The following is a 22,636-nucleotide window of genomic DNA, read 5'->3' on the forward strand; positions in this document are numbered from 1 at the left end:
GCTACTTCTTGCTCATTTGTATATAAAGTTGCATAAACACGACTAGCTTTTGCATTTTCATTTTGATATTCTAGCCAATTTTGGACTAGAAATAGCCTACAGATACCTATGACTTAAAGTTAGCATAAGTTGTTTAGTTGATGCGCAATGCGCAACATGTCAAGAAGTAGACTCTGCTTAAGTAAAATGAGCGCATGGACAAAATCATCAAATATTTTTATACCTGGAAGGATTATTTATTTTCCTTTAATAAATAAAGGCAAATGGAATAAAGAATTCATCTAATATTCATTTCCATGTTACTTGACGTTTTCATTTCTGTAGTTTAAGTGAATTTAGCCTCATCTTCAATTCAATGAATTCGAGATGGATCAGCAGATTCTTCTGGGGAAATTCTGAAACATCCAGCACACAGCCTACAGTATAAAATGTATTTTATCCTTACTGAATTTCATCAACTAAGTAAAGTGACTCTTCATGTGTAATACATTATTAGTTTTATTAAACATATCAGATTAATTTGGTGATAGTGTAGCCTAAACAACAACATGGTAATGGAAATTGTATGGTTTTACCATGTTCAGATGCCATAGGCTATAGAAAAAGACTATACAGACACCACATGCGTTTATAAATATGTATAAAACGCATTAAATGTTTCATTTTGGGTTTCTCCTAAGCAATGCACTATGAAACAGTAATAGAGTTGACTAGTCCAAGGGTGTGGTTATCTCCGCATATTGCTTTAGGACTTACACCACCCAAATCCAATCAAGCAATTTAAAAATGAGAGCAGCCGAATGCTTTACTGTCGCTGACCCAAGGGTGGCGGTGTAACACCCACGGAGTTAGTGCCCTATATGTGGAGAGTATCGCCAACTGTGTTTGGAATGTTCAGAGCAGTTCTGCCAAGGATTGGTTCAGAGGTGGTCACGTGTTTTATGGACGCCATTTTTACTACCAAAAGTACTTTTGACTAGAATGCTTTCTAATGCTTTCAGATGGCAGTGTTTGAGTATCGTTGGCATTAAGTCTTAATATCTTCACCATACAGCGACCCATTTTCTCACTGGACACTTTTCTGATAACGTTAACATTATAACGTTTACGTCATAAGCATTTTTAGTGATAAGACTCGTTAAGACATTTGCAGCACGGATTTTGTTTCTAACTACCCGGAGAGATGCCACTTCTGGAGGAGCAGCGAATACATCATACATCGTTCGTCTTAACCTTGTCTAAAAGGAAAACGGTTGGAACAACTCTGGTAAATAAGGTTTTTCATCTCCTACTGTTATCATTTATGGTCTTAATTTCCTTGCATTTTTGCGTTTTTGAAGCACTAAAGTGGCTATTAAGATAAGCAGCCAGTACGTAGTGCTGTGTCGTGTGTGTTTACTAATAGTGCTACACAGCTGCTTAGCAGGTAACATAGCGATCTGTAATCATTGATAAACTTGTTAGTTTTGCATTTTCTTTCTTGTCGAGCAAAATAAGACAACGTCTTGTTTGCCTATTTTAAGAATGTCCTCCTGCTTGACTGAAATAGCTGGTCGGATAATTGCAGTTTGCAAGTTAGCTAGTCTTTCTATCAACGTTGTTAGAAACTTTACCAGTAGCCTAGGCACAGTATTGTCCAAATAAATCTGTTGAAATACACAGCATAGTTTGAAGATATGGTTTGCTAGCTATCTGTCAAACTTGGTAGGTGGTGTGCTAATCACGAATTATTAAGTGGTGTCAATACAGACTTCAGCTCTACACTGGTTGTGTAGGCTATACTTCAATCTGTCAATCTGTCAGCCCTCTAGTGAGTGTGCCATGCTTTATTGAATCATGGTTTAAGGTGATGAATTATGTCTATATTATAAAACAAAGCAATATAGTAAATATTATGCTTCCTCTTTGTCTTTTTTGTTATTTTAGATGTAGGTAGAGAAGAGTCAGTGGCTGGTGAAGTAAGAGGGATACAGCTGTCTGCTGATTCAAGGTCCCTGCCCCGTCGCCTCAACATCCTCAAGATCCTGTAGGCTACTGCTGCTGCTCCTTGCTTCAGCACCTTTCCCCTGATGCCTGACACCCCTCATCACCAAATCAGCCCAGTCAACATGGACCCAAAATGGACCCAAGTCTCCACCACAGTGTGCACAATACACTATACACAGACAGGGTATGTGATCGGTGTCAATATTGCATGCAGACAAATTGAAATTCCTTCCAAAGAACAAGTGCTTTCCTCAGCTGGATCAATTTAAGTCAAGATAAACAACAGCTTCCTTTCTTCATCGTGTTCTACCATTAACATTATTATGTTTATATTTTTGGTTAATTAAGGCACTTAGTTGCAGTTTCTCAGGTACACTTTGCTATGATGTCATTAGTAAAATTATTAGGAGGATGTAGCGTGTGTGGTGTTAAATGGTACTGCCTTGTATTATCCAAGTCTGAGGCTGAGAGAGGAGATTCACGGTCTGCTCCCTTTGTGTCCCATGTTTTGTGGGTGTGTGTGAGAGAGTGTGCGACAGATAAATGAGTGTGGTGTAGAAGCATACACATTTAATGACAACCTGTGCACATTTCAGATTTTTTAGAAGAGCAGTCCTTACTACAGTGGTAGAAATAGTGGTATTTTTTATGTACATCTACCCATTTAATGACAAGAGTTTCATTATTTTACATGCAGGACGAGAACAAAGGTACAATTGGTCTGAGGGGAGGACACCGCAGACAGCTGATCAACTCCATGTCATCTAATCAGGCCATGTAAAGGACCATGAAGGGATGGACTTGGTGGAGGACAACAATGTGACACCTGAAAAGAGCACATGGAGATCTCTCATCCTCATCCCTCATGCTTATATTGCATTTCATATAGGCCTAGATTCTGATGGTCTTGTAAATGTTTGTTACACAAGTCAGAAATTGTTGTCTTTGATTATTTAATTTGATTATAATAAATGGAAATATATTTTATTGAAAAATATTTTTGAAAACCTAGCAAGTTTGTGTGTTTTAGTATCAGAATGAGCTTGTATTGGCCAAGTATATCTACAAGGAATTTGACTGGCATTAGCTGTTGGAACAATTAGACATACAGTAGTATGCAGTCAGAAGATGCATACTAGAGCACTACAATATACATAAGGCACCTACCAATAGATTGAGTCCAAAATGTATTGCAAGAGATGTGCAAGAAGCATGTGATTTAGTCTGTAAAAGTTGAACTTATGGCCAAGGTGGTGGTGTCCAATAACAAAAACAGTTCAGGAGAGTGATGGAAGTGGGAAAAATGTGATTATTGTCTGGCAGGTTTTGTGCATAGGGGTAAGTTATTATTTAACGGAAAAGTTTGAGGTCAAACTAATGGTGACCTCCATGTAGTTTTGTAATAATAATAACTTTATATAATAATAGCCTAACTTTATGATAATAATATATGTATTTTTTAAATAACATTTAAAAAAAATGTTCAATTAAAACTATTTTCTTTTACTGTCCCAGAGTCTATTGAAACAACATACTTATTGATAAAAAAGAAAATAAATAGCATATTTTAGTCTTGCCTCATGCACGGTCGAAATACATTATGTCCGAATCTGGAGGTCAGACGTCAAATCTAACAGTGATTCAAAGAGTTGCTGCAACATGTAGGGATCGCTGGCTTAAGTAAGGTAAGATGTTATTCATTGTGCCCTAAACAGGTTTATTTCACCAAAATGAAGCTTTCAGCTTTCTCTTACTGCCTTATTTCAAGGTGTTTCCTCAGACTAATATCTAACTGCTGTAAGAAATTGGATAAACAAAGTTCGCCTCGTAGGCGTTTTCAGAGCTAGCTGGCTCCGACTAGGCAACGTTTATTACTATTTATCTGGTCTTTGCTAATTTTTTCAAAATGTATAATGCAGCGTATTTGCAACAGCATTAACATCTTAATGGATAGTGATGCACATTATAACATTTATAGGCTTGTTTATGACGATGTTAAGCTATTTGTTTCAACATGTCATATTCGCCCTATTGACCATCATTGAGACGGACGTCACTTCCGGTAGTAAAGATGGCGCCCATGATTTGAGTTGGCGATACTCTCCACATATAGGGCACTACACGGAGTTCCCGTTCATGCACTGGCTGCAAGAAGAAATTACGGCACGCTGTGACGTAGTGACGTTGAATTCGTCGACGTGTAGCAAAAATTTAGCTGTCCCAGCTGACGACGTGGAAGTCCAGACCTATGATCTGAAGGAGTACACAGGAAGACCACTGGTTACTCAAAACATTCCGCATAATGATTAAGAAATTTGACAAGAAGGATGAGGAGTCAGGTAAGTTATTTGTGTATTTATCAGGGTGGCTGTATACGTTTAGTTATGTTCGCTGCCTACCGCGAAGTTAGCAGAAGCTCTAAATTCAGCTCAGATAACGTTAGCTGCGTTTGCTAGCTAGGCCATCACTGAAAAAAGGTTGCAGGCCTCGACAATTAAATCACTTGGAGTTAGACCGCTCTGAGTTAGACGTTGACAATAAGTTAATGTATTTCTTAATGCATTTCGAGCAAAGCATGTCCAAACAGACTTTCTTACAGCTCAGCCGTGTGGCATTGCTCTCCGGTGAGCTAACTGATCAATGAGCAAACATAAGTCAAAGTTAGCTAGCGTTTGTTAGCTGCTTGGATTACCTTGCGAATAAATGTAAGGGAATCATATTAATCTAAGGGAATAATACTTCATTGACGTAATGCAGAAGATAATAGAAATGGTGTTATTCGCCTGTCTCACAACTAATGTTGATTGCTAAGTATATATTGATGTTAGTACAAGAAGAAGTCGTAAGATTAGCCATAACTATCAATACGGAAGTCTCATGTTGTTGTATCTGGGAAGAAGAGCCCTTACTACAACCTATACTACAAACGAATCCTCCTCTTTTCATCGGTCAAGTAATGCAGTAAATATACAGAGTTATCTTTGTTCTGAGGATGTATTAGCTAGTGGTTTACCTATTTTGTAGTCATCATGACACTACCCTAACGATAGCTGTTAGGATGACGTTGACAGCTGCACCGTGCAAATAGTGCGCTGCCTACCCAGTTGTACTGAACTTGTATTTCTTACACTTGGTGTGTTAATGCTGTGTCATTTTAAGTGAAAATAAAGACCTAATTCTTTTCACGTGTTGTAGGAAGTGGCTCCAATCCATTTCAGCACTTGGAGAAGAGTGCCGTGTTGCAGGAGGTACATACACATTGCTATATTGCCACCGGTTATTGATGGCTGATCATTTTGTCTGCTCAGTTTTGGTGATATTTCCTTATTTTCTTTCTTGTAGGCTCGTATTTTCAACGAGACCCCCATCAACCCGCGAAGATGTCTCCACATCCTCACCAAAATAATCTACCTCCTTAATCAGGTTGAGGATTTGATTTGGTCTTGCCCTTTATTCACAAAGTTTAATTTGATGCATACAAATTTGATGGATGTAACACTATTTCAATTTGTAGGGGGAGCATTTTGGAACGACTGAGGCTACTGAGGCATTCTTTGCCATGACGAGACTCTTCCAATCCAATGATGTAGGAATTTTGCCTTAAAATACATACACCTCAATTACTTAACAGTCTAGTATTTGTTATAATACCCCATGCACTTACATAAACTATTTTTTCATCTACCAGCAAACACTCAGAAGGATGTGCTACCTGACAATCAAGGAGATGGCCAACATTTCTGAGGATGTCATCATTGTGACCAGCAGGTCAGGAGTTTATTTTTTATTCCGTTTTTCCTTTCCCATATGTTTGTTTGTTTTCATGGGTTGCTACTCGCACACATGTCAGCATTAACCATGATCTAAGCAGAACTGGTACCATGTCTGAGAACATTGGTGTGTGTGTGTGTGTGTGTGTCCTGCAGTCTGACCAAGGACATGACTGGGAAGGAGGACGTGTACAGGGGCCCTGCCATCAGAGCTCTCTGCAGGATCACTGACGTGAGTCTTCTTGCTCTCATGTAGCTTCCCCCAGCTGTTAGTCCACTGTCTGTTGCATTCAGATTAGCTGAAGACCAAATGTAGATAGATAGATAGATAGATAGATAGATAGATAGATACTTTATTGATCCCCAAGGGGAAATTCAATCAATTCAATGTACTTTGTCTTTGTACAGTGTCTTTGTTCCACGGCAAACTTGTTTTGTGTCCATGCTGTGACTCCTTTAAAGAAGCTGTTGGGCAGCTGTTTACCTACATGTATACACACAGCTGCAGGAAACACACAGCTGCACCTTCATCTGTTTGGACCTAATTCTGATCTGCTGTAAACTACATTTTGTGGAAACGTTAATGTTTGTGTTTATGTGCTTCTTTGACAACAGACTACCATGCTGCAGGGCATTGAGAGGTACATGAAGCAGGCTATTGTTGACAAGGTGTCCAGCGTGTCCAGTTCAGCATTGGTCTCCTCTCTGGTAAGCTTTATGCTTCATGCTTTAAGATTGATTGAGGGCAGTGTATATTATTACACTATTTAATGATCTATTTCACTTTTGAGTTGGGTTTACTCTGATAACATCAAATTGGCTTATAGCACCCACAAGTTGGCGCTAGTTGTGGCCTTTTGTTGTTGTGCATTCAACAGCAACTTTAAATAAAAATGGTTTCACAATCACAATCTGTTATACACAACGCTCTGTCTGCTTTCACATCGAAAAGTGTGGGTGTATTTTGGTTTTTAACAAAAAGTGAATAGTAAGGACTTTGACATGCACCATGCATGATTTTGCACTACCCTCCTTCTAAGTTTTTGCACTTCAGTTAAAGTGTAGAAGATAATTTTGTTGAACTCATTTGAAGTCAGTTGAACAGTCTTAATTTTATTATTTTTTGTAATGCCTTTGAATAATATGGGAGACCATGAATTGCAACATATCGCAGAATCGAATCGCAATAATATCATAGTGTGGTACAAATGTCGCATTGAATCGTCACGTTTGCCAATTCCCACCCCTACAGCACATGGTGAAGATGAGCTATGATGTGGTGAAACGCTGGGTCAACGAAGCTCAGGAGGCCGCCTCCAGCGATAACATCATGGTCCAGGTAAGAGAACTGTTCCAACGTACACACACACACATACAGTATACACACACACACACACACACACACACACACACACACACACACACACACACATAAACACACACACACACTGTACACAAAACTACTGTATGTCCATCTGTGGGCAGTGCAGCCTGTTGTGGTGCTCAAACTTAATGTTGGTGTTAATGGTCTCCATGATCTGGTCTCCTAGTACCACGCCCTGGGCCTTCTCTACCACCTGAGGAAGAACGACCGCCTGGCTGTCTCCAAGATGCTCAACAAGTTCACCAAATCAGGCCTCAAGTCTCCCTTTGCCTACTGCATGCTTATTCGCATCGCCAGCAGGCTCCTGGAGGAGAGTGAGGGAGGGTGGGTATCAGTCTCGCACCAATCTTGTGCTATTGAAGCATACTGTAAATAGAGTTGCTTACGTTGTTGTGTCATTGTCTCATTGCTGTTTGTCTGTGTGTTTTTTGACAGTCACGACAGTCCGCTGTTTGACTTCATTGAGAGCTGCCTGAGGAACAAGCATGAGATGGTGGTGTATGAAGCCGCCTCTGCCATTGTCCACATGCCAAACTGCACTGCCAGGGAGCTCGCCCCCGCTGTATCAGGTAAGAACAGGTGTCATGTAGACGCAGACCGGTCTTTGGTATTATTTGCCCTCAATGGTACCTTTTAAGGCACTACTCCCCTCAGTTTAGGGGTAGGATGAGGGCTGAGGGGGATAGGGTTAGGAATAGGGTAAAGGTAGTGCCTATTAGGCTGTGCTGCCTGGAAGGTGCCGTTGGGGGCAAAAAAACACCATTGAGCCATGTAGACCTGCTCCCTGGTTCTCACCTTCTGGGCTGGACTCTCTGCTTTACCACTGTACCTGTTGGTACTGTTCAGGTGGCACTCCATACCTTCCATCTCTCTTTCCCAGCTGCATTGGTCATGTCTCCCACCTCATACCCTATCCTACCCACAGTGTCTATTTATTTGCAAATGTACATACTTTTATTCTTATACATAGCCATATTCTACTGCCCTTCATTCTAGTCTTACAGTTCTGTTTTTTATTATTTTTTATTTGTTTGAGTGTTGTTGTACTTTGAGAGCAAAGTTAACCGGAGTCAAATTTTGGGAGTTTGTTTACGGAACCCTTGTCAAATAAAGCTGATTCTGATTCTGATGATGTGTGTGTTTTTCTTCCCTCTACAGTGCTCCAGCTCTTCTGCAGTTCCCCCAAGGCTGCATTGCGCTATGCTGCAGTCAGGACCCTCAACAAGGTAGGTCACTATACGTATGTAAAAATGCCTACTTGTTTATGTGGAAATGATTCTCATTTGTGCTGTTATAAAGTCTTTTTAAAGCTGTAGGTTGAAAAAGGATTGATGTAAACATTGCTCACAATAATAAATGTACTTTTGCGTTGTGACCACTAGGTGGCGATGAAGCACCCATCTGCGGTGACGGCCTGCAACCTGGACCTGGAGAACCTGATCACGGACTCCAACCGCAGCATCGCCACGCTGGCCATCACCACGCTGCTCAAGACGGGCAGCGAGAGCAGCGTGGACCGCCTCATGAAGCAGATCTCCTCCTTCGTCTCCGAGATCTCCGACGAGTTCAAGGTGAGTCCTCTTGACCTCCTCTCTCCTCCTTCGTCTCCGAGATCTCCGACGAGTTCAAGGTGAGTCCTCTTGACCTCCTCTCTCCTCCTTCGTCTCCGAGATCTCCGACGAGTTCAAGGTGAGTCCTCTTGACCTCCTCTCTCCTCCTTCGTCTCCGAGATCTCCGACGAGTTCAAGGTGAGCCGCCCGGAGCGCCTCGAAGCCCGGTCCCCTTAAAGATATCTTTTTGGGCTTTTATGCCTTTAATCAGACAGGACAGTTTTAGGGTGACAGGAAACGAGTGGGAGAGAGAGAGTAGGATGGGATCCGGAAAGGACCACGGGGCGGGAATCGAACCTGGGTCGCCGGCGTGCGGTGCAGGTGCCCCAGCCAGTCACGCCACAGCTGGGGCCGGCCCCAGTCCTCTTGACCTCCTCACTGCTCCTGCCGTCTCGGATCGCTTCCCGCTGACGGCGTCCGCTGTGTTGGGAAGACTTACTCATCCTCTCTGGGGGTCGGACGTCTCACTCAAGGCTTTGAATCCAGCTGATGTTGAACAGACTCTTAGTCAGTCACCTCAAATCACCTCAGACTTATTTTCTGGTTGCAGTAATGAGTGTGCTATGTCTGTTTCTCAAGGCACAGTAAGCAAGAAATGGCCAAACAAATAATTTGACATTCAGCACGGTAGTCTGTGGAGTTTTGGTGATGAGCGATGCAAAACTTCGAAAGGTTCACGCCGGCTTCGAGGCAATGGTGTAGTCATTGTTTGGAGTCGATACAGAATCCTAAACAGCCATCATAATCATAAACATGTTCCCATTTTCTTACTCATACACTCTCATATCAAACACTCATGCTTAAGAGGCACATCTTGATGTCCGCACATTAACAACCACTTCAGTATATATGTGTAAGCTGAGGTGACTCGAGCGTATTTTTGTGCTGGTCTAAGTTGTGTTGTTGTGTGTGTGTGTGTGTAGGTGGTGGTGGTCCAGGCCATCAGTGCCCTGTGCCAGAAGTACCCCCGCAAGCACAGCGTCATGATGAACTTCCTGTCCAACATGCTCCGAGATGACGTAAGTGTGTTTTTATGTACCTGTGTGTGTGTGTGTGTGTGTGTGGGGTAGTGGGCTCGCATACACACACACCCCTCCTTCCTCAGTGGCTTTAGTTAAATGTTAATCGCTGCTTAATCTACGTTCATCCCGTTAATTCGGCAACATTTTAGCCCACGGAGCAGCGAGCTAATAGCACTAATATGAAGCACAGGCCCCACTGTGTCAGACCAGGTGAGCAGGGCGGCGAGCGCGTTATAACCAACACGTGTTGGCCAATGCAGGCTGTGTGAAGCACCTGAAGGGGGCCTCTGTGCTGCCACTTGCACAACATGGCCACTCACTCATGCAAGGGATTTGAACTGCACTGTGCTGTTCACAGCGTAATCCACCAAACAATACCAATGTGTTCAACAGATAATTTAGCATCAACATGCTCCATGCTGCAATAGGCACGTTTTCACTAGAGACGCTTACATGAATATATGTTGTGTCATGATATATTATAAGTATATTATCTGTCTATGGACCCTGTCTATTCCATGATATTTATGTTATGGTTATGGTTGCTTAGCAGACACCTTTGTCCAAAGCGACATAAATACTCATGTTAAATGTGTATTCATGCGTACTGTATATATATTTTACATTTGCATTCCACATTTAAATACATGGAGATGTTGATGGAAAAGCCTTACTCTGGTGACCCAACGTGGCTTTGTGTGTAGGGTTGATGGAAAAACCTCACTCTGGTGAGCCAACATGGCTTTGTGTGTAGGGTTGATGGAAAAGCCTCACTCTGGTGAGCCAACATGGCTGTGTGTGTAGGGTTGATGGAAAAACCTCACTCTGGTGAGCCAACATGGCTTTGTGTGTAGGGTTGATGGAAAAGCCTTACTCTGGTGACCCAACATGGCTTTGTGTGTAGGGTTGATGGAAAACCCTCACTCTGGTGACCCAACATGGCTGTGTGTGCACTGCAGGGTGGTTTCGAGTACAAGCGGGCCATCGTGGACTGCATCATCAGCATCATCGAGGAGAACCCGGAGAGCAAGGAGACGGGGCTGGCGCACCTGTGCGAGTTCATCGAGGACTGCGAGCACACGGTGCTGGCCACCAAGATCCTGCACCTGCTGGGCAAGGAGGGCCCGCGCACGCCCTCGCCCTCCAAGTACATCCGCTTCATCTTCAACCGCGTCGTGCTGGAGAGCGAAGCTGTCCGCGCTGGTGAGAGAGGCGCACACACACACACACACACACACACACTTTTCACTGAACTCATCTTTAGCATGGTATCAAATACATGTCCCCCCCCACTGTACATATGCAAAAAGACACAATCGTCAACCCCTTACAGAATATTGGGGCTTAAGACAAGAGTGTTAGATGCATTTTGATCAGGCCACTAAAGCGGGACTAAAGCCACACTTTGTGCCCTGTGGTCGCACCCCCTCCATCTGCTTTAGCTAATCGCCAACAAAGCCTCTCACACCTTGGGGTGGTTTTGCTGTTGTTTCATCCTTCCATACCTTTGTTGTTGTGTGGCATCAAAGGGTTTCCTGGTAGTTGTTACTTGGGTTTTTGAATATCTCCTCTTGTGCGCACACACACACATACACACACACACACACACACATGCACATTTGCTATGTGCTCTTGGCTGGGCACACATACACTGCTGATTTGAAAGGCAGCTCTGTGCAGGTTGTAACTGCTCTGTGTTTGTGTGTCTTCTCCAGCTGCAGTAAGTGCTCTGGCCAAATTCGGTGCCCAAAACGACGACCTGCTACCAAGCGTGCTGGTGTTGATGCAGAGGTACGACTCCCCTTCCCATTGGAATCTCATATGTCACTTCTCATATCTCATTCTGTCATCATGTTTTACATATTTTGGAATGACTCACATGTTAGAGGGGAAAGGAAGTGTATCTGTGTTAGGTGTGTCTCACTTCTCTCTGTGTGTGTGCAGGTGTATGATGGACAGCGATGACGAGGTGAGAGACAGAGCCACCTTCTACATGAACGTGCTGCAGCAGAAGCAGAAGGCCCTGAATGCTGCCTACATCTTTAACGGTGAGCCCCTCGTATTGCCCAACACCTCCACAGGTGTCCAGACCACACCCAGGCGCTCTGGGCCCTGATAGAAGTTAGCTGTGTGTAGATTCAATGTGAGGTGTCATAACAATCAAAACATCTGTACACTTTTACACTGAATGCACATCTTCCACTGTCTATATGGTGCCTTTTAAATTGTTGAAAGAAACCAAGACTAGGAGTTTTAGGAGTTCTTGTGTACAGTAGTTATGTGTATGTGTTGATTGTTGTCATTTCTTGATCTGGGCCATGTCCTCTGGAGTATGGGCTCATGTTGTCGATGTAAACTGGCCTTTGTGTGGCCTGTTATTGTCCTGTGGATGGTACTCGGTGTCCTCGTCTCATTGGGCTGTTCCTCCTCCTCACAGGGCTCTCGGTGTCCGTGCCCGGCCTGGAGAAGTCTCTGCACCAGTACACCCTGGAGCCAGCGGAGAAGCCGTTCGACATGAAGACGGTGCCCCTGGCAACACAGCCCATCTCCGAACAGAAGACAGGTAGGCCCTCGGTCGAAAAGACGTCGTCAGGTGCAGGGTTGAACTTGCGCTGTGCTAAATTTGGTGAAATCTCTTCAAAACGATTCAACCTCTAGTACACCCTAGCTGAAAAGCACTGGTGTTGAGCCATGTTGTTCTTTGGCACCACGACAAGCAGGATTTACAAAGAGTTTCTAGTGTGTCTGGAAATTGTTTGTTGTTACCCAAGTTGTGATTAAGTAAAACATTTGGCAGATATGCTCTGCGTGCTTCAAAATGACATGTTGGGGTTTGTTTTCCAGAAATCGCACCAGTTGCCACCAGCAAGCTTCCTGAGAAGTTGGCCCCGTCGCGGCAGGACATCTACCAAGGTTGGCTCCCTCCCCACAACTTGATAAGCTTTAGTTAATGCAACAGTTCGGAGTAAGCTACTGCTTTCAGTCGTATTTAGTAGTACTTAATAGTATTAGAACAACAACAGAAACAGCTCCAGTGTTGTTGGAAAGCCTCATGGAGATGTTCTTGGTTCCTCATTGCTCATGATTCCATAATGTGTAATTATATAAATATGTTCAATATATTATATCATATTTTTAATACACCACATATTCTGGTGTGCTCCATCTTTGGTCTTCTCTCACATTCTCATGTCCTCCTTTCTTGCCTCCCCCCTCCATTCTGCCCCCCCCCCCCCCCCCCCCGACCACAGAGCAACTGTCGGGCATCGCCGAGTTCCAGGGCCTGGGGCCGCTCTTCAAGTCGTCGGAGCCGGTGCAGCTGACGGAGGCGGAGACGGAGTACGTGGTGCGCTGCATCAAGCACACCTTCGCCGGCCACATGGTGTTCCAGTTCGACTGCACCAACACGCTCAACGACCAGCTGCTGCAGCGCGTCATGGTGCAGATGGAGCCCTCGGAGGCCTACGAGGTGCTGCACTACGTGCCCGCCGCCAACCTGCCCTACAGCCAGCCCGGCTCCTGCTACACGCTGGTGCGCCTGCCCGAGGACGACCCCACCGCAGGTCAGACTACAGTGTTAGAGAGAGAGAGAGTGTGTGTGTGTGTGTGTGGGTGTGCGTGGAGGTTTTATTGGAGTGAAGGAGTGTGTGTGGGTTTTATTGGAGTGAAGGAGTGTGTTATGTTGGTTTATTTGGAGTGAAAGAGTGTGTGTGTGTTATTGGAGTGAAAGAGTGTGTGTTGGTTTTATTGGTGTGAAAGAGTGTGTGTTGGTTTTATTGGTGTGAAAGAGTGTGTGTTGGTTTTATTGGAGTGAAAGAGTGTTAATATGGCTAGATCAATTGTTTTGAGGTCTACTCCTCCTTGAAATGTCATATTCAAAGGATGTGTCATGTGAATTGAGTATCCTGCTTCTCTCTCTCTAGTTTCTTGTACGTTCAGCTGCACTTTGAAGTACCTGGTGCGTGACTGTGACCCCAACACAGGAGAGCCAGATGACGACGGTTACGACGACGAGTATGTGGTACGTGCCAGATCAGCAGCACTGACGCCGTCTCGGCCATCAGAGTGAACACGCAATTAGTCCATACCAAAACGGGTGGAAGCTAACCTCTAACTTCTCCTCTTTTTTCTCATTCACTCCATTTTCATTTCCTCTTTTCCTCCTTTCCTTTTCTACCTCCCTGCTAGTTGGAGGATCTGGAGGTGACGGTGGCAGACCACATCCAGAGGGTTTTAAAGCCCAACTTCGGCGCCGCCTGGGAGGAGGTGGGCGATGACTTTGAGAAAGAGGAGACGTTTGCGCTGGCCTCCGTACGAACACTGGATGGTACGTAACACATCTACAGTATATATCTTAGTAATACTCTAGTCAATACACAGTCATTTAACAATAAACAATAGAGTGTGCTTTTAACGATGGGTCCCTGAATATATTATCAAGATCAACTACCAGTATAGGACTATGATAGTTTTATTGTATTTTATAGAGTTTGTGATATGTTTTCAAGGATGCCTCATCTCTCAACTTTACTCTGGCTGGTTGATTTAAGGGGCACTTTTGTCTGTAGTGGACTGTGAAAACGTGATTGTCCTTGTAATCTGCCACTTGGCGATTGTAGCATGTGTGGACTTGTAGTGTCCAAACTAGCAATCAACAGGGTGGCCAATAGACCTCAAAACTCACTCTGTCTGCACGTTTGTCTCCACAGAGGCCGTCAACAACATCATCAGCTTCCTGGGCATGCAGCCGTGTGAGCGCTCCGACAAAGTCCCAGAGAACAAGAACTCGCACGTGCTGTTCCTCGGAGGTGAGGAAATACACTGGCATCTTCCCCTTTTTTCATCCCCCTATCCATGTCAAGGAAACATTTGTAAATGTTGTATTCTACTATTTAGAAAATGTCATTTTGTTGAACCACTCTCTTTGCAGTGCATATTGTAGACACTCGTCTGTTCTGGCCTCTGATGTGTGTGTGTGTGTGTGTGTGTGTGTGTGTGTGTGTCTCTGTGTGTGTGTGTCTCTGTGTGTGTGTGTCTCTGTGTGTGTGTGTCTCTGTGTGTGTGTGTCTCTGTGTGTGTGTGTCTCTGTGTGTGTGCTTTTCCGTTGGCAGGTGTGTTCCGCGGCGGTCATGACGTGCTGGTGCGCGCTCGTCTGGCGCTGGCAGATGGCGTGACCATGCAGGTGACGGTCAGGAGCAGCGAGGAGACGGCCGTGGACGTCATCTTGGCCTCGGTGGGCTAGACGGCCAGACCAGACCAGACGACACGACCGGGACGAGGACGAGGATCGTTTTGTTTTTCCTTCTCCACCCAGAGAGCGATTTAGTCAGTTGTGCTTTTAAGGACTCTTATCCTCCATCACTCACTACCCCCTCCTCGCCCCCTCGCCCCCTCGCCATCACAGCCAACTATTTCAGCGCTATCTACTACAGAAGGAGAGCCAGTGGGGTGGAAAGATTGTCAAGTTCTAATCAAGTCCGACTGAAACGGAAGGAAAAAAACTTGCTTGTGTGTGGCCCACAGAGTTATTTTCAATGCCTCACAAATGATCGATGTATTGCCTTTCTATCTCCTGTTTATGTTCGTCCTGCGGTGTATCTTGGATTCCTGTTCGCTCTCCAGCAGAATGTGGTCTTCATTGTGGGTTGTGATGCCTCTTCATTTTCATATATTAACACAAATAAATGATGAACAAGGGATCATATAATCTGAGTGTGTGACGAAATAGGTTACGAAATAGGTAACATTATGAAATGGGAAACATTGTCTAGAGGTACTCTACAGTTTTAGTTTAAAGCTCTTGAAAATCACATTTTTAAAAAATAAGTTTTAATAAAAGGCATCAACAGATTTGTACGTTAGCCACATGACATTGGGCGTACATGCTGTTAGGGAACACAAGTGAGCTTGCCTGAGCTGCCCATCCTTATTCAGTATAATTATGGTAACGCCACATGCACTATTGCCCCATTAGTTACTCATGTTCGGTTAGAAGGCCTTCACATTCATTTCACGGTTAAAAAAATAAGTCTCCTGGCCTACTGTGAAAACATTTGCATAATTGCCAGCTGTGATATCACCCAGCTAGTGAGATGTCTGTGTTAGCCACTGAAAGCACCGTGTGGCTTCATTGTTGGTGGGCTTAACGTCCACTGCAGCTGTCTGCATTTCCAGCAAAGCAAACCAGAGGATTTGCACAGTACAGGAGTCTGTCGGAGTCCAATCCACTCGTGGCTTAATAGTCCCGACTCTCAAAAGGAGTTGATGAAGTTGAGATAGGCGTTCATGAAGCCCGTGGGGTCCTCTAGTTGCGGGTAGTGGCTGATGTGCTCGTCCAGGACCGACACAGTGGATCTCTGAACCAACTTCCTAAACAGAGAAAGAGAAGCTGTGCTCAGATACAAGTTTTGAAAGGCATTCCACATTAAATAAAGTTCTTTATGTAGGTTAGTACCGTGAATTTCAAGAGAGCACCTTGATAAAAGACGCTCACAGATGTAAGTCTCTCACAGTCTATCATTTATTTTTTATTCGTAGTGTATTTAATGTGACTCGAACACTCGGACATGTCGTTCTTTTAAAGACCACGTCCTCCTCAACACATAATCCCCCACGTTAGCAGAGAGAGAAAACCTTTTGTTTAAGCCCTGTCTACAGGGTTCATTGGAGGAAAATGTTGAGAAGGGAGATAAATAAGTGCTGAGGAGGCCGGAGGTGGAGGTGGAGGAGGGGGAAGGTGAGGATTAGTCTGCGAGGATGAACTCACTGGTAGTGCCGGATGAACTCGGGGTGGGGGTTGACTGGATCCAGTGGCCCGTAGATCATGTGAACTGGAGGACAGAAGTTGGATTGACATACATGAGCACAGCAGAGGCGGTTTCTAGAAAGTTCTTTGCATGGTGAAATACTGTAAATACACTTGGAAGCATTAGGTCAATTTAAAATTAGCCTACTGCGTGACGCTAGATGACGTTACACCTCCATGTGGGTCACAACACAAGCCCTGCATTCTTGTCTAGAATGCATAAATATGCACACCGGGTATATATCCGTAAACTAAAAAGACCCGCAAAAAGTGCCCCAGTGGTTAAGTCACCAGGCCACATATGGGGTAATAGGCTCAAGGGAGATTACCTGCTGCTAAGCAGCTTACTTTCAATGAATCACTCCAGCACTCTTGAACAGTTTGAGGAAACGCAGCACCCTGAGTACGTCGTTCACTATGGTTTGCTAAAGCTCACAAGTGACTGCTCTTGTGACTGATTCATAAACTGTGGGTGTCTGTGACAGACACAGGTCAACACTCAACAGTAATACATCTCCAGTAATTGAGAGTAATGAGCCAAATGAACATAATCACAAAGGCTGTAAGGGGGCAAAAAGGGTAAAGGCAATGCAAACACATGGAGAGAACTGCACAGTCAAGCAGAAATGAACATCTGCAGTCTGTAACGTATGATCAGGTCACCTGGATTAGAGACATCACTCTAGACGTGAGGGTACCCCAAAGTTCAGCCCAGCCCTGTAGATACAGTATGTTCTGTGGTCTTACCAGGGACGTGTGTTGACGTGAGAGCCCCCACCCATCGGTCTCGGTGTTTGAGTCTCTGGTTAATGTACTGCAGGATACTGGGGAGAGAGAAGCCAATGATCAATTCTCGAGAGACAATAACAGTAACATAATGTGTTAATGAGCAATAAATGAGAAGGACAGAGTCTCGGAGCGCTGGTGTAGGATCTGGGATCAGTGTTGAGTTTACAGAATCTGTTGCCACCCACACTGATGGCGCTGATGAAGTAGAGTGAGATAGGCTTTTGAGGACCAGTGCATCTTTTGGATTCAGGCAAAACCACCACAAACCAAGACTGCCTTTCATTCTCAAACCCACTCACAAACAATTGGACAAGAATACATGCTGCTTCTTTCCCCATCCCCTTTCAAAGGTCAAAAAAATGAATTGAAATTTGGAACTTTTAAGGCAATTTAATCTCCTAATAGGATGATTATGTTAGAAAAACCAGTAAATGCCTTCTCTATTCTTCTCTAGTCCTAATCTTCTCCCTCTTTGTCATTTACAACAAAGACCTACTGTACTGTACATGCTGATGATTATACTGTATATGCAACCAAGCTCCACTCCCAAACGCCTACAGTACCTGTCCATGACGAGATTCCCATCCTTGAAGCGGATGCCCGTCCACATGTCCCAGTACTCGGCATCTGAGGGCTGGGTGAAGGGCCCAAACACCTCTCCTATGCTGGAATCAGAGAGGTGGACACTCCATCAGTTCACTGCTGTGGCTGCACATAGAGCTCACAGTAGCAGCCTTCGCCACCCAAACGCCTCTTAAAAAACAATAACAGTCTAGAAAGGAGAGCGAACCTGATGAAGCCGCCTAGCGAAACACGTTGCTCACTCCAAATAAATAATTTAAAATAGTGATCAGTGTGCGATGATTTCCATTCTTCACTCTTGGATTATACTTACAGTTTACTGTACCTGCCTCCACTGCACCTGAATCACTATAGGCTTGTGCACAGGGATGCCTATGGATTTGGGATTGTAAATATAATCTAGGCTACATACATACATACAGTATAGGCTTTCTGTCTGTCCACATTTAGCAGCAGCAATCTCACAGGCGTGAGCAGGGCCCTGTTCAATGGGCTTGACCTCATTTGCGTCCACTTATCTGCCATCACGACATTCTTTGTTCCGCAGATAACAGCGACATAACAAACAACCCAGGCGCTTAGGTAGCCCAAAGGTGGCAGCGTTTTCCACACTGCTCAGATCTGATAACGGAGGGCCTGCCCTGTGCAAGGAGGTGGAGGTGGGAGCCGCTCACCCTCGAGAGAAGAGCATGTAGTTCATGAGGCGAGTGAGCACTGGGCTGATGATGCCACCGTCCTTCAGCACCTGCGGAGAGAGACGGGACGTTTGAGTGAGACTCCACTGACCCTCCCTGAATAAATAAAAGTGAAGAAGAGGAAAAGAGTGTGTGGCCAGTGCCACTGGCTTCACTTGGTGCAATAACCGTGAAGAGAGGACGCAAAATGAGGGTTGGATTCTACGAGTGATCGTGAATAAGAGCCAATTGAAGTGTAGTATGTATGTGAGTAACGTGACATAGACCACACTCATCCATACACCATTCTCTTCGGTGTGTAACAAACAATATGACATAATCTGTGAACAGTGAAAACCAAGTATCATCAAATACCAAGTTCTTTAAAAACCCCTTCAATTGGCGAGATTTTAACTGACAGGAGTAGCAGGGGCTCGTCTGTCTGCTCATACTGCAAGTCTGCAAGTCTGCAAGCCTGCATCCGTGCGATTTTTTTTTTTTTTTTTTTTTTTTTTTTTTTTTTTTTATTTGATAGGGACAGTGCTCATTAATCAACAGACAAGTCACTTGCTGTAAACAAGCCAGAGTTAGCTACAAGAGCTAATTTCCATCTGTTGTCCCTAGCCAGATCTTAAAGGCACCCTAAAATTCACATATAAACGATAAACAATGGCCAGTTGTTAGAGTTCCTGCCTGTGGTCAAAACTTCTGGGGGTGTCCCTTGAAGCACAGATGAGCCCAATGCCATGGACTAGAGGCCAAAGTGTACCATGACGAGGTGCAGTGCATCTGAGTACGCATCCTGACGTCAAACCACAAACACGATGGGCATCTGTCAAGTATTTCAACTCGTGGCTTAGTTGGCACATGCCAGTAAACAGAGGCAGCTTTGCTTGCACCACTGTTCTCTGGGGTAGAAGAGGTCACTTGAGGACATGGCTGTGGTTAGTTGTTATTGAAAAACAGTATTTAATCTTGCTAATAAAATACTGGAACAGGAAAAAAAATGTCACTTTGACAAACGCTGATCCAAACAAGGTACCAGTAGTCCTATGTTTTCTCAGTCACTACATACAGTCAACATGATAACGACACAATGAGTCTTGTACTCAAAGACAGGTGACCATAGGGGATTAAATAACTGTGTGCAAAAACTAAGAAAATAAAAAAAGGTAGAAGAGAGGCAAGTTGGCTGATTCAGAGCAAAAAGATATGCTTCTGCACTCGTGGCCTCTCAGTGGAGTGGTAATTTACAGTGCTCCGTACAAAAACGTGTTGCTGTAACTGGCGAGACTTTCAGCGTGCAGCTTACAGTACAATTGAAGGATGCCTAATTTGGATATTCATAGGATCAGGACAGAATTGACCATAACTCTGTCCAAACTGTGTCATGGTTATGACCCTCGTTTTCACAGATTATTAAAATTGTGTTGTTGTTGTTGGTTTTGCTTAGAGTTTTAATTGAAGCTGTTTGCCTTCAAGTGGGAAAAGACAGTGAATATTGACAGGAAGACTGAGAGGGAGACCCTGAGGAGAAACACAGGGTAGGCCCCTCTCACTCACCTTCTGCAGAAATCTGGGGTGGTGCGTCTCTGGGAAGATCCCTACAGAGCACATGAGACATTTACTGTACACTGTTGTGAGAGTGAAAAGAGCTTGGACCAGATCATAAGAAGTGGTATAAACTACTGGCAGCATTGCTACAAGACACAAACTCAACACTCACTATCACAATATATTACAGACTGTATTATTTTGTATTACTCTTACCTCCATTGGAGAGGCATAAACTTTTAATTGCCAGGTGTCCTGTTCGATTGTTGTCATTTCTTCACATAGAGACACAGGTTGGGTTGGGGAGAGGAACGGGGACAGAGAGGGAAGGAGCAACTTCCATATCAAAACAGACCATGTTACGGTATTCTATCACATCCCATTTTCATGCTATCCAATTATTACTCTACTAATCTCAGATGGCCACATGCTAAATCAGTCTGGGGAGAATAGTTATGGGGCTTCCATGTGACTGAGCAGGTGGTTAACAGAGTTTGACATTTCTTTGCAGATTAGATTGTGATTGTGTTTAAACAGAGCAAATGGAGTGGTACTCATTATCAACAGAATGGTAGTTTATTTGTCAAACTGCAAGCAAGTTGGCTTTAACTTGTGTGAATAAACACTCGAGATGTACTCTGGAGCGCTTAAGCAACATTTGGGGCCCCTTACACTGACCTGCCTCGCTTCAATGTGTGGTGTAAGTGTGCCCTCACCTGTAGAGTAATTCCAGTGCTACAGTGTCTCCATAGTCATGGGACAGAATATTGATTTTGTGGTCAGCCAGGCCAAGGTGAGTGACCAGTGCCTCCACGATGGTTGCTTGTTCAAAGATGGAGTATCTGTGGGGCCTCTGTCACAAAACAGGGCCAATGTGAAGACGATTTACTGTGGTGCTGGCTCCACGTATGAAAGTAACATTACTTATGATATCCATGAGTTTTGAACTATACTACGAATGTGTCTGTCTCTTTTAAACACAATGGCTGTACACTGTGGTGTTTGAGGAGATGGGCCATTCTTTAAAGAGGTAACAGTCAATGATTATGTGCTCTGCTCTCCTGGACTTCATCACTTGAAATGACAGTGTAGGCCATCTTTGTTGTTACACAACCACACTCCTAATGCTCACTACTAGGATTTTTTTAACATCATACTATATCTGTGTTTATAAACAAAAGTGTTTAATTATGTTAACTTTTTTTCAATATATTTGCCAGTGCCACAAACACCGTTTACAGGCACAGGTCCTGAGTAAAAGAGAGGAAAGGTATACTCACAGGTTTATCACTGAAGCCAAAACCCAAGAAGTCTAGTGCTATCACCCTGTTGAAACGCTGATTCAAAGCTTCCCAAATCTACAAATGCAATTAATTGTTATCATTATTATTATTATTATTATTATCATTATTATTATTATTATTATTATTATTATTATAGGCCAAATCCTCAAGATAGATAGATAGATAGATACTTTATTGATCTAAAGAAGGCAACTGCTTCCTGAATTCTCAATTGTCCATAGTGCATTGAGTCGCTGCAACACAACACAATGTAATATAATATGCTTACCTTATACCAATCCAAACTTGAAGTGGGAAACCCATGTAATAGTATGATAACATCAGAACTTCCACGAGCTCCAAAAGACTCTATTATGGACAAAAGCAAACAGCAGTTCTTGCAAAATATCATCAGAGGCATTTGGCTTTCAAGCAAAATGACCAAAAGTCCTTACCTCTATAAAATATATGACTGCCTCTGAAGGCAAAGAGGTCTCCAGTCGAGCGCCAGGTCTGCAATGCTGGAGACAATTGTGGCGGTGGGACATGCAAGTACACCGCCACCAGCGGCACGCAAATCAAGCCCACATGTAACCACCACTCCTTCATGGTGCAACGAGAAGATTCGCAGTCTTTCTCGCCCTCGTCACTCTGCAGATAGTTGACAACAGCGCGAATTAAAGAAGTCTAGACAGCCTGGACGTAGTTTCGTTTTGCTAATCGATTCTAGTAAATGTAAATCATAACAACTAGCTTGCAAGACATACTACAAGTGCAAAGGTGACAGTGGCAGGGGTGCGGTTATGGGGCAAAGGCTACTCGATCTAGTTTTCAATGTCTTCCGTGTTAGCTATATCTTACTGATCTCAACACGGTAAAAGTCCAAAGGTAAATACACAAGGGATTGTTTATGTCAAGCCACTCTGCGCTAGCCAGCTAGCAAGCTAAGATATGTCTAGTTGACAGCTTGGTGGAACTCTATTGCGTTTAGGGGGCAAAATGCAACACACGTACGGTTGAGTCGCGGCGAGTCATCCTTCTTTAATCTTCCCGGTTACTTATTAACGTCGTGTCCGCCAGAGTTTGTCTGAGTTTACGGACCTACAGTCCGTCCAGAACATATGTGAGACTGAAGCACATCCATGGGTAGAGAGCCCATATGACGTTTCACGGGGCG

At 44.0% G+C, this 22,636-nt stretch overlaps 2 protein-coding genes and 1 long non-coding RNA gene across 3 annotated transcripts; 2 read left to right on the forward strand and 1 right to left on the reverse strand.

Moving 5' to 3' along the window:
• The first annotated feature begins 871 nt into the window (after nt 1-871).
• On the forward strand, nt 872-2,983 carry LOC134062222 (uncharacterized). Its single transcript, XR_009935416.1, has 3 exons — nt 872-1,267; nt 1,927-2,170; nt 2,684-2,983. It is a non-coding gene; the product is annotated as an uncharacterized LOC134062222 (long non-coding RNA).
• A 1,190-nt stretch (nt 2,984-4,173) lies between these two features.
• Nucleotides 4,174-15,469, forward strand: copg2 (COPI coat complex subunit gamma 2). Its single transcript, XM_062517647.1, has 23 exons — nt 4,174-4,325; nt 5,182-5,234; nt 5,329-5,409; nt 5,501-5,572; nt 5,675-5,754; nt 5,913-5,988; nt 6,372-6,464; nt 7,009-7,095; nt 7,307-7,464; nt 7,576-7,709; nt 8,299-8,366; nt 8,523-8,711; nt 9,674-9,769; nt 10,732-10,975; nt 11,488-11,563; nt 11,717-11,820; nt 12,210-12,335; nt 12,617-12,685; nt 13,024-13,335; nt 13,696-13,793; nt 13,961-14,099; nt 14,482-14,580; nt 14,884-15,469. The coding sequence occupies exons 1-23, from the start codon at nt 4,289-4,291 to the stop codon at nt 15,012-15,014; spliced, it is 2,622 nt and encodes an 873-aa protein (XP_062373631.1). The 5' UTR covers nt 4,174-4,288; the 3' UTR covers nt 15,015-15,469.
• Nucleotides 15,470-15,584: 115 nt separating this feature from the next.
• Nucleotides 15,585-22,633, reverse strand: mest (mesoderm specific transcript). Its single transcript, XM_062517648.1, has 12 exons — nt 22,474-22,633; nt 21,915-22,110; nt 21,749-21,828; nt 21,457-21,534; nt 20,893-21,029; nt 20,393-20,451; nt 20,186-20,226; nt 18,623-18,693; nt 17,930-18,031; nt 17,325-17,401; nt 16,539-16,602; nt 15,585-16,141 (listed from the first exon to the last, which is right to left on the reverse strand). The coding sequence occupies exons 1-12, from the start codon at nt 22,492-22,494 to the stop codon at nt 16,024-16,026; spliced, it is 1,044 nt and encodes a 347-aa protein (XP_062373632.1). The 5' UTR covers nt 22,495-22,633; the 3' UTR covers nt 15,585-16,023.
• Between the last annotated feature and the right edge of the window lie 3 nt (nt 22,634-22,636).

The sequence above is a fragment of the Sardina pilchardus genome, chromosome 17, assembly GCF_963854185.1.
Source record: "Sardina pilchardus chromosome 17, fSarPil1.1, whole genome shotgun sequence".
Taxonomy (NCBI): Eukaryota; Metazoa; Chordata; class Actinopteri; order Clupeiformes; family Clupeidae; genus Sardina; species Sardina pilchardus.

Bases quoted from the DNA above. Each gene is read 5' to 3' on its own strand.
- copg2 (XM_062517647.1), top strand. From the start codon at position 4,289: ATGATTAAGAAATTTGACAAGAAGGATGAGGAGTCAG. The intron at 5,410-5,500 runs GTTGAGGATTTG...TTCAATTTGTAG, and splicing joins TAATCTACCTCCTTAATCAG to GGGGAGCATTTTGGAACGAC. The intron at 12,686-13,023 runs GTTGGCTCCCTC...CCCCGACCACAG, and splicing joins GCGGCAGGACATCTACCAAG to AGCAACTGTCGGGCATCGCC.
- mest (XM_062517648.1), bottom strand. From the start codon at position 22,494: ATGACTCGCCGCGACTCAACC. The intron at 20,452-20,892 runs GTGAGGGCACAC...CTCTATGTGAAG, and splicing joins GCACTGGAATTACTCTACAG to AAATGACAACAATCGAACAG. The intron at 17,402-17,929 runs GTACTGTAGGCG...CTCTCTCCCCAG, and splicing joins GGGAATCTCGTCATGGACAG to TATCCTGCAGTACATTAACC.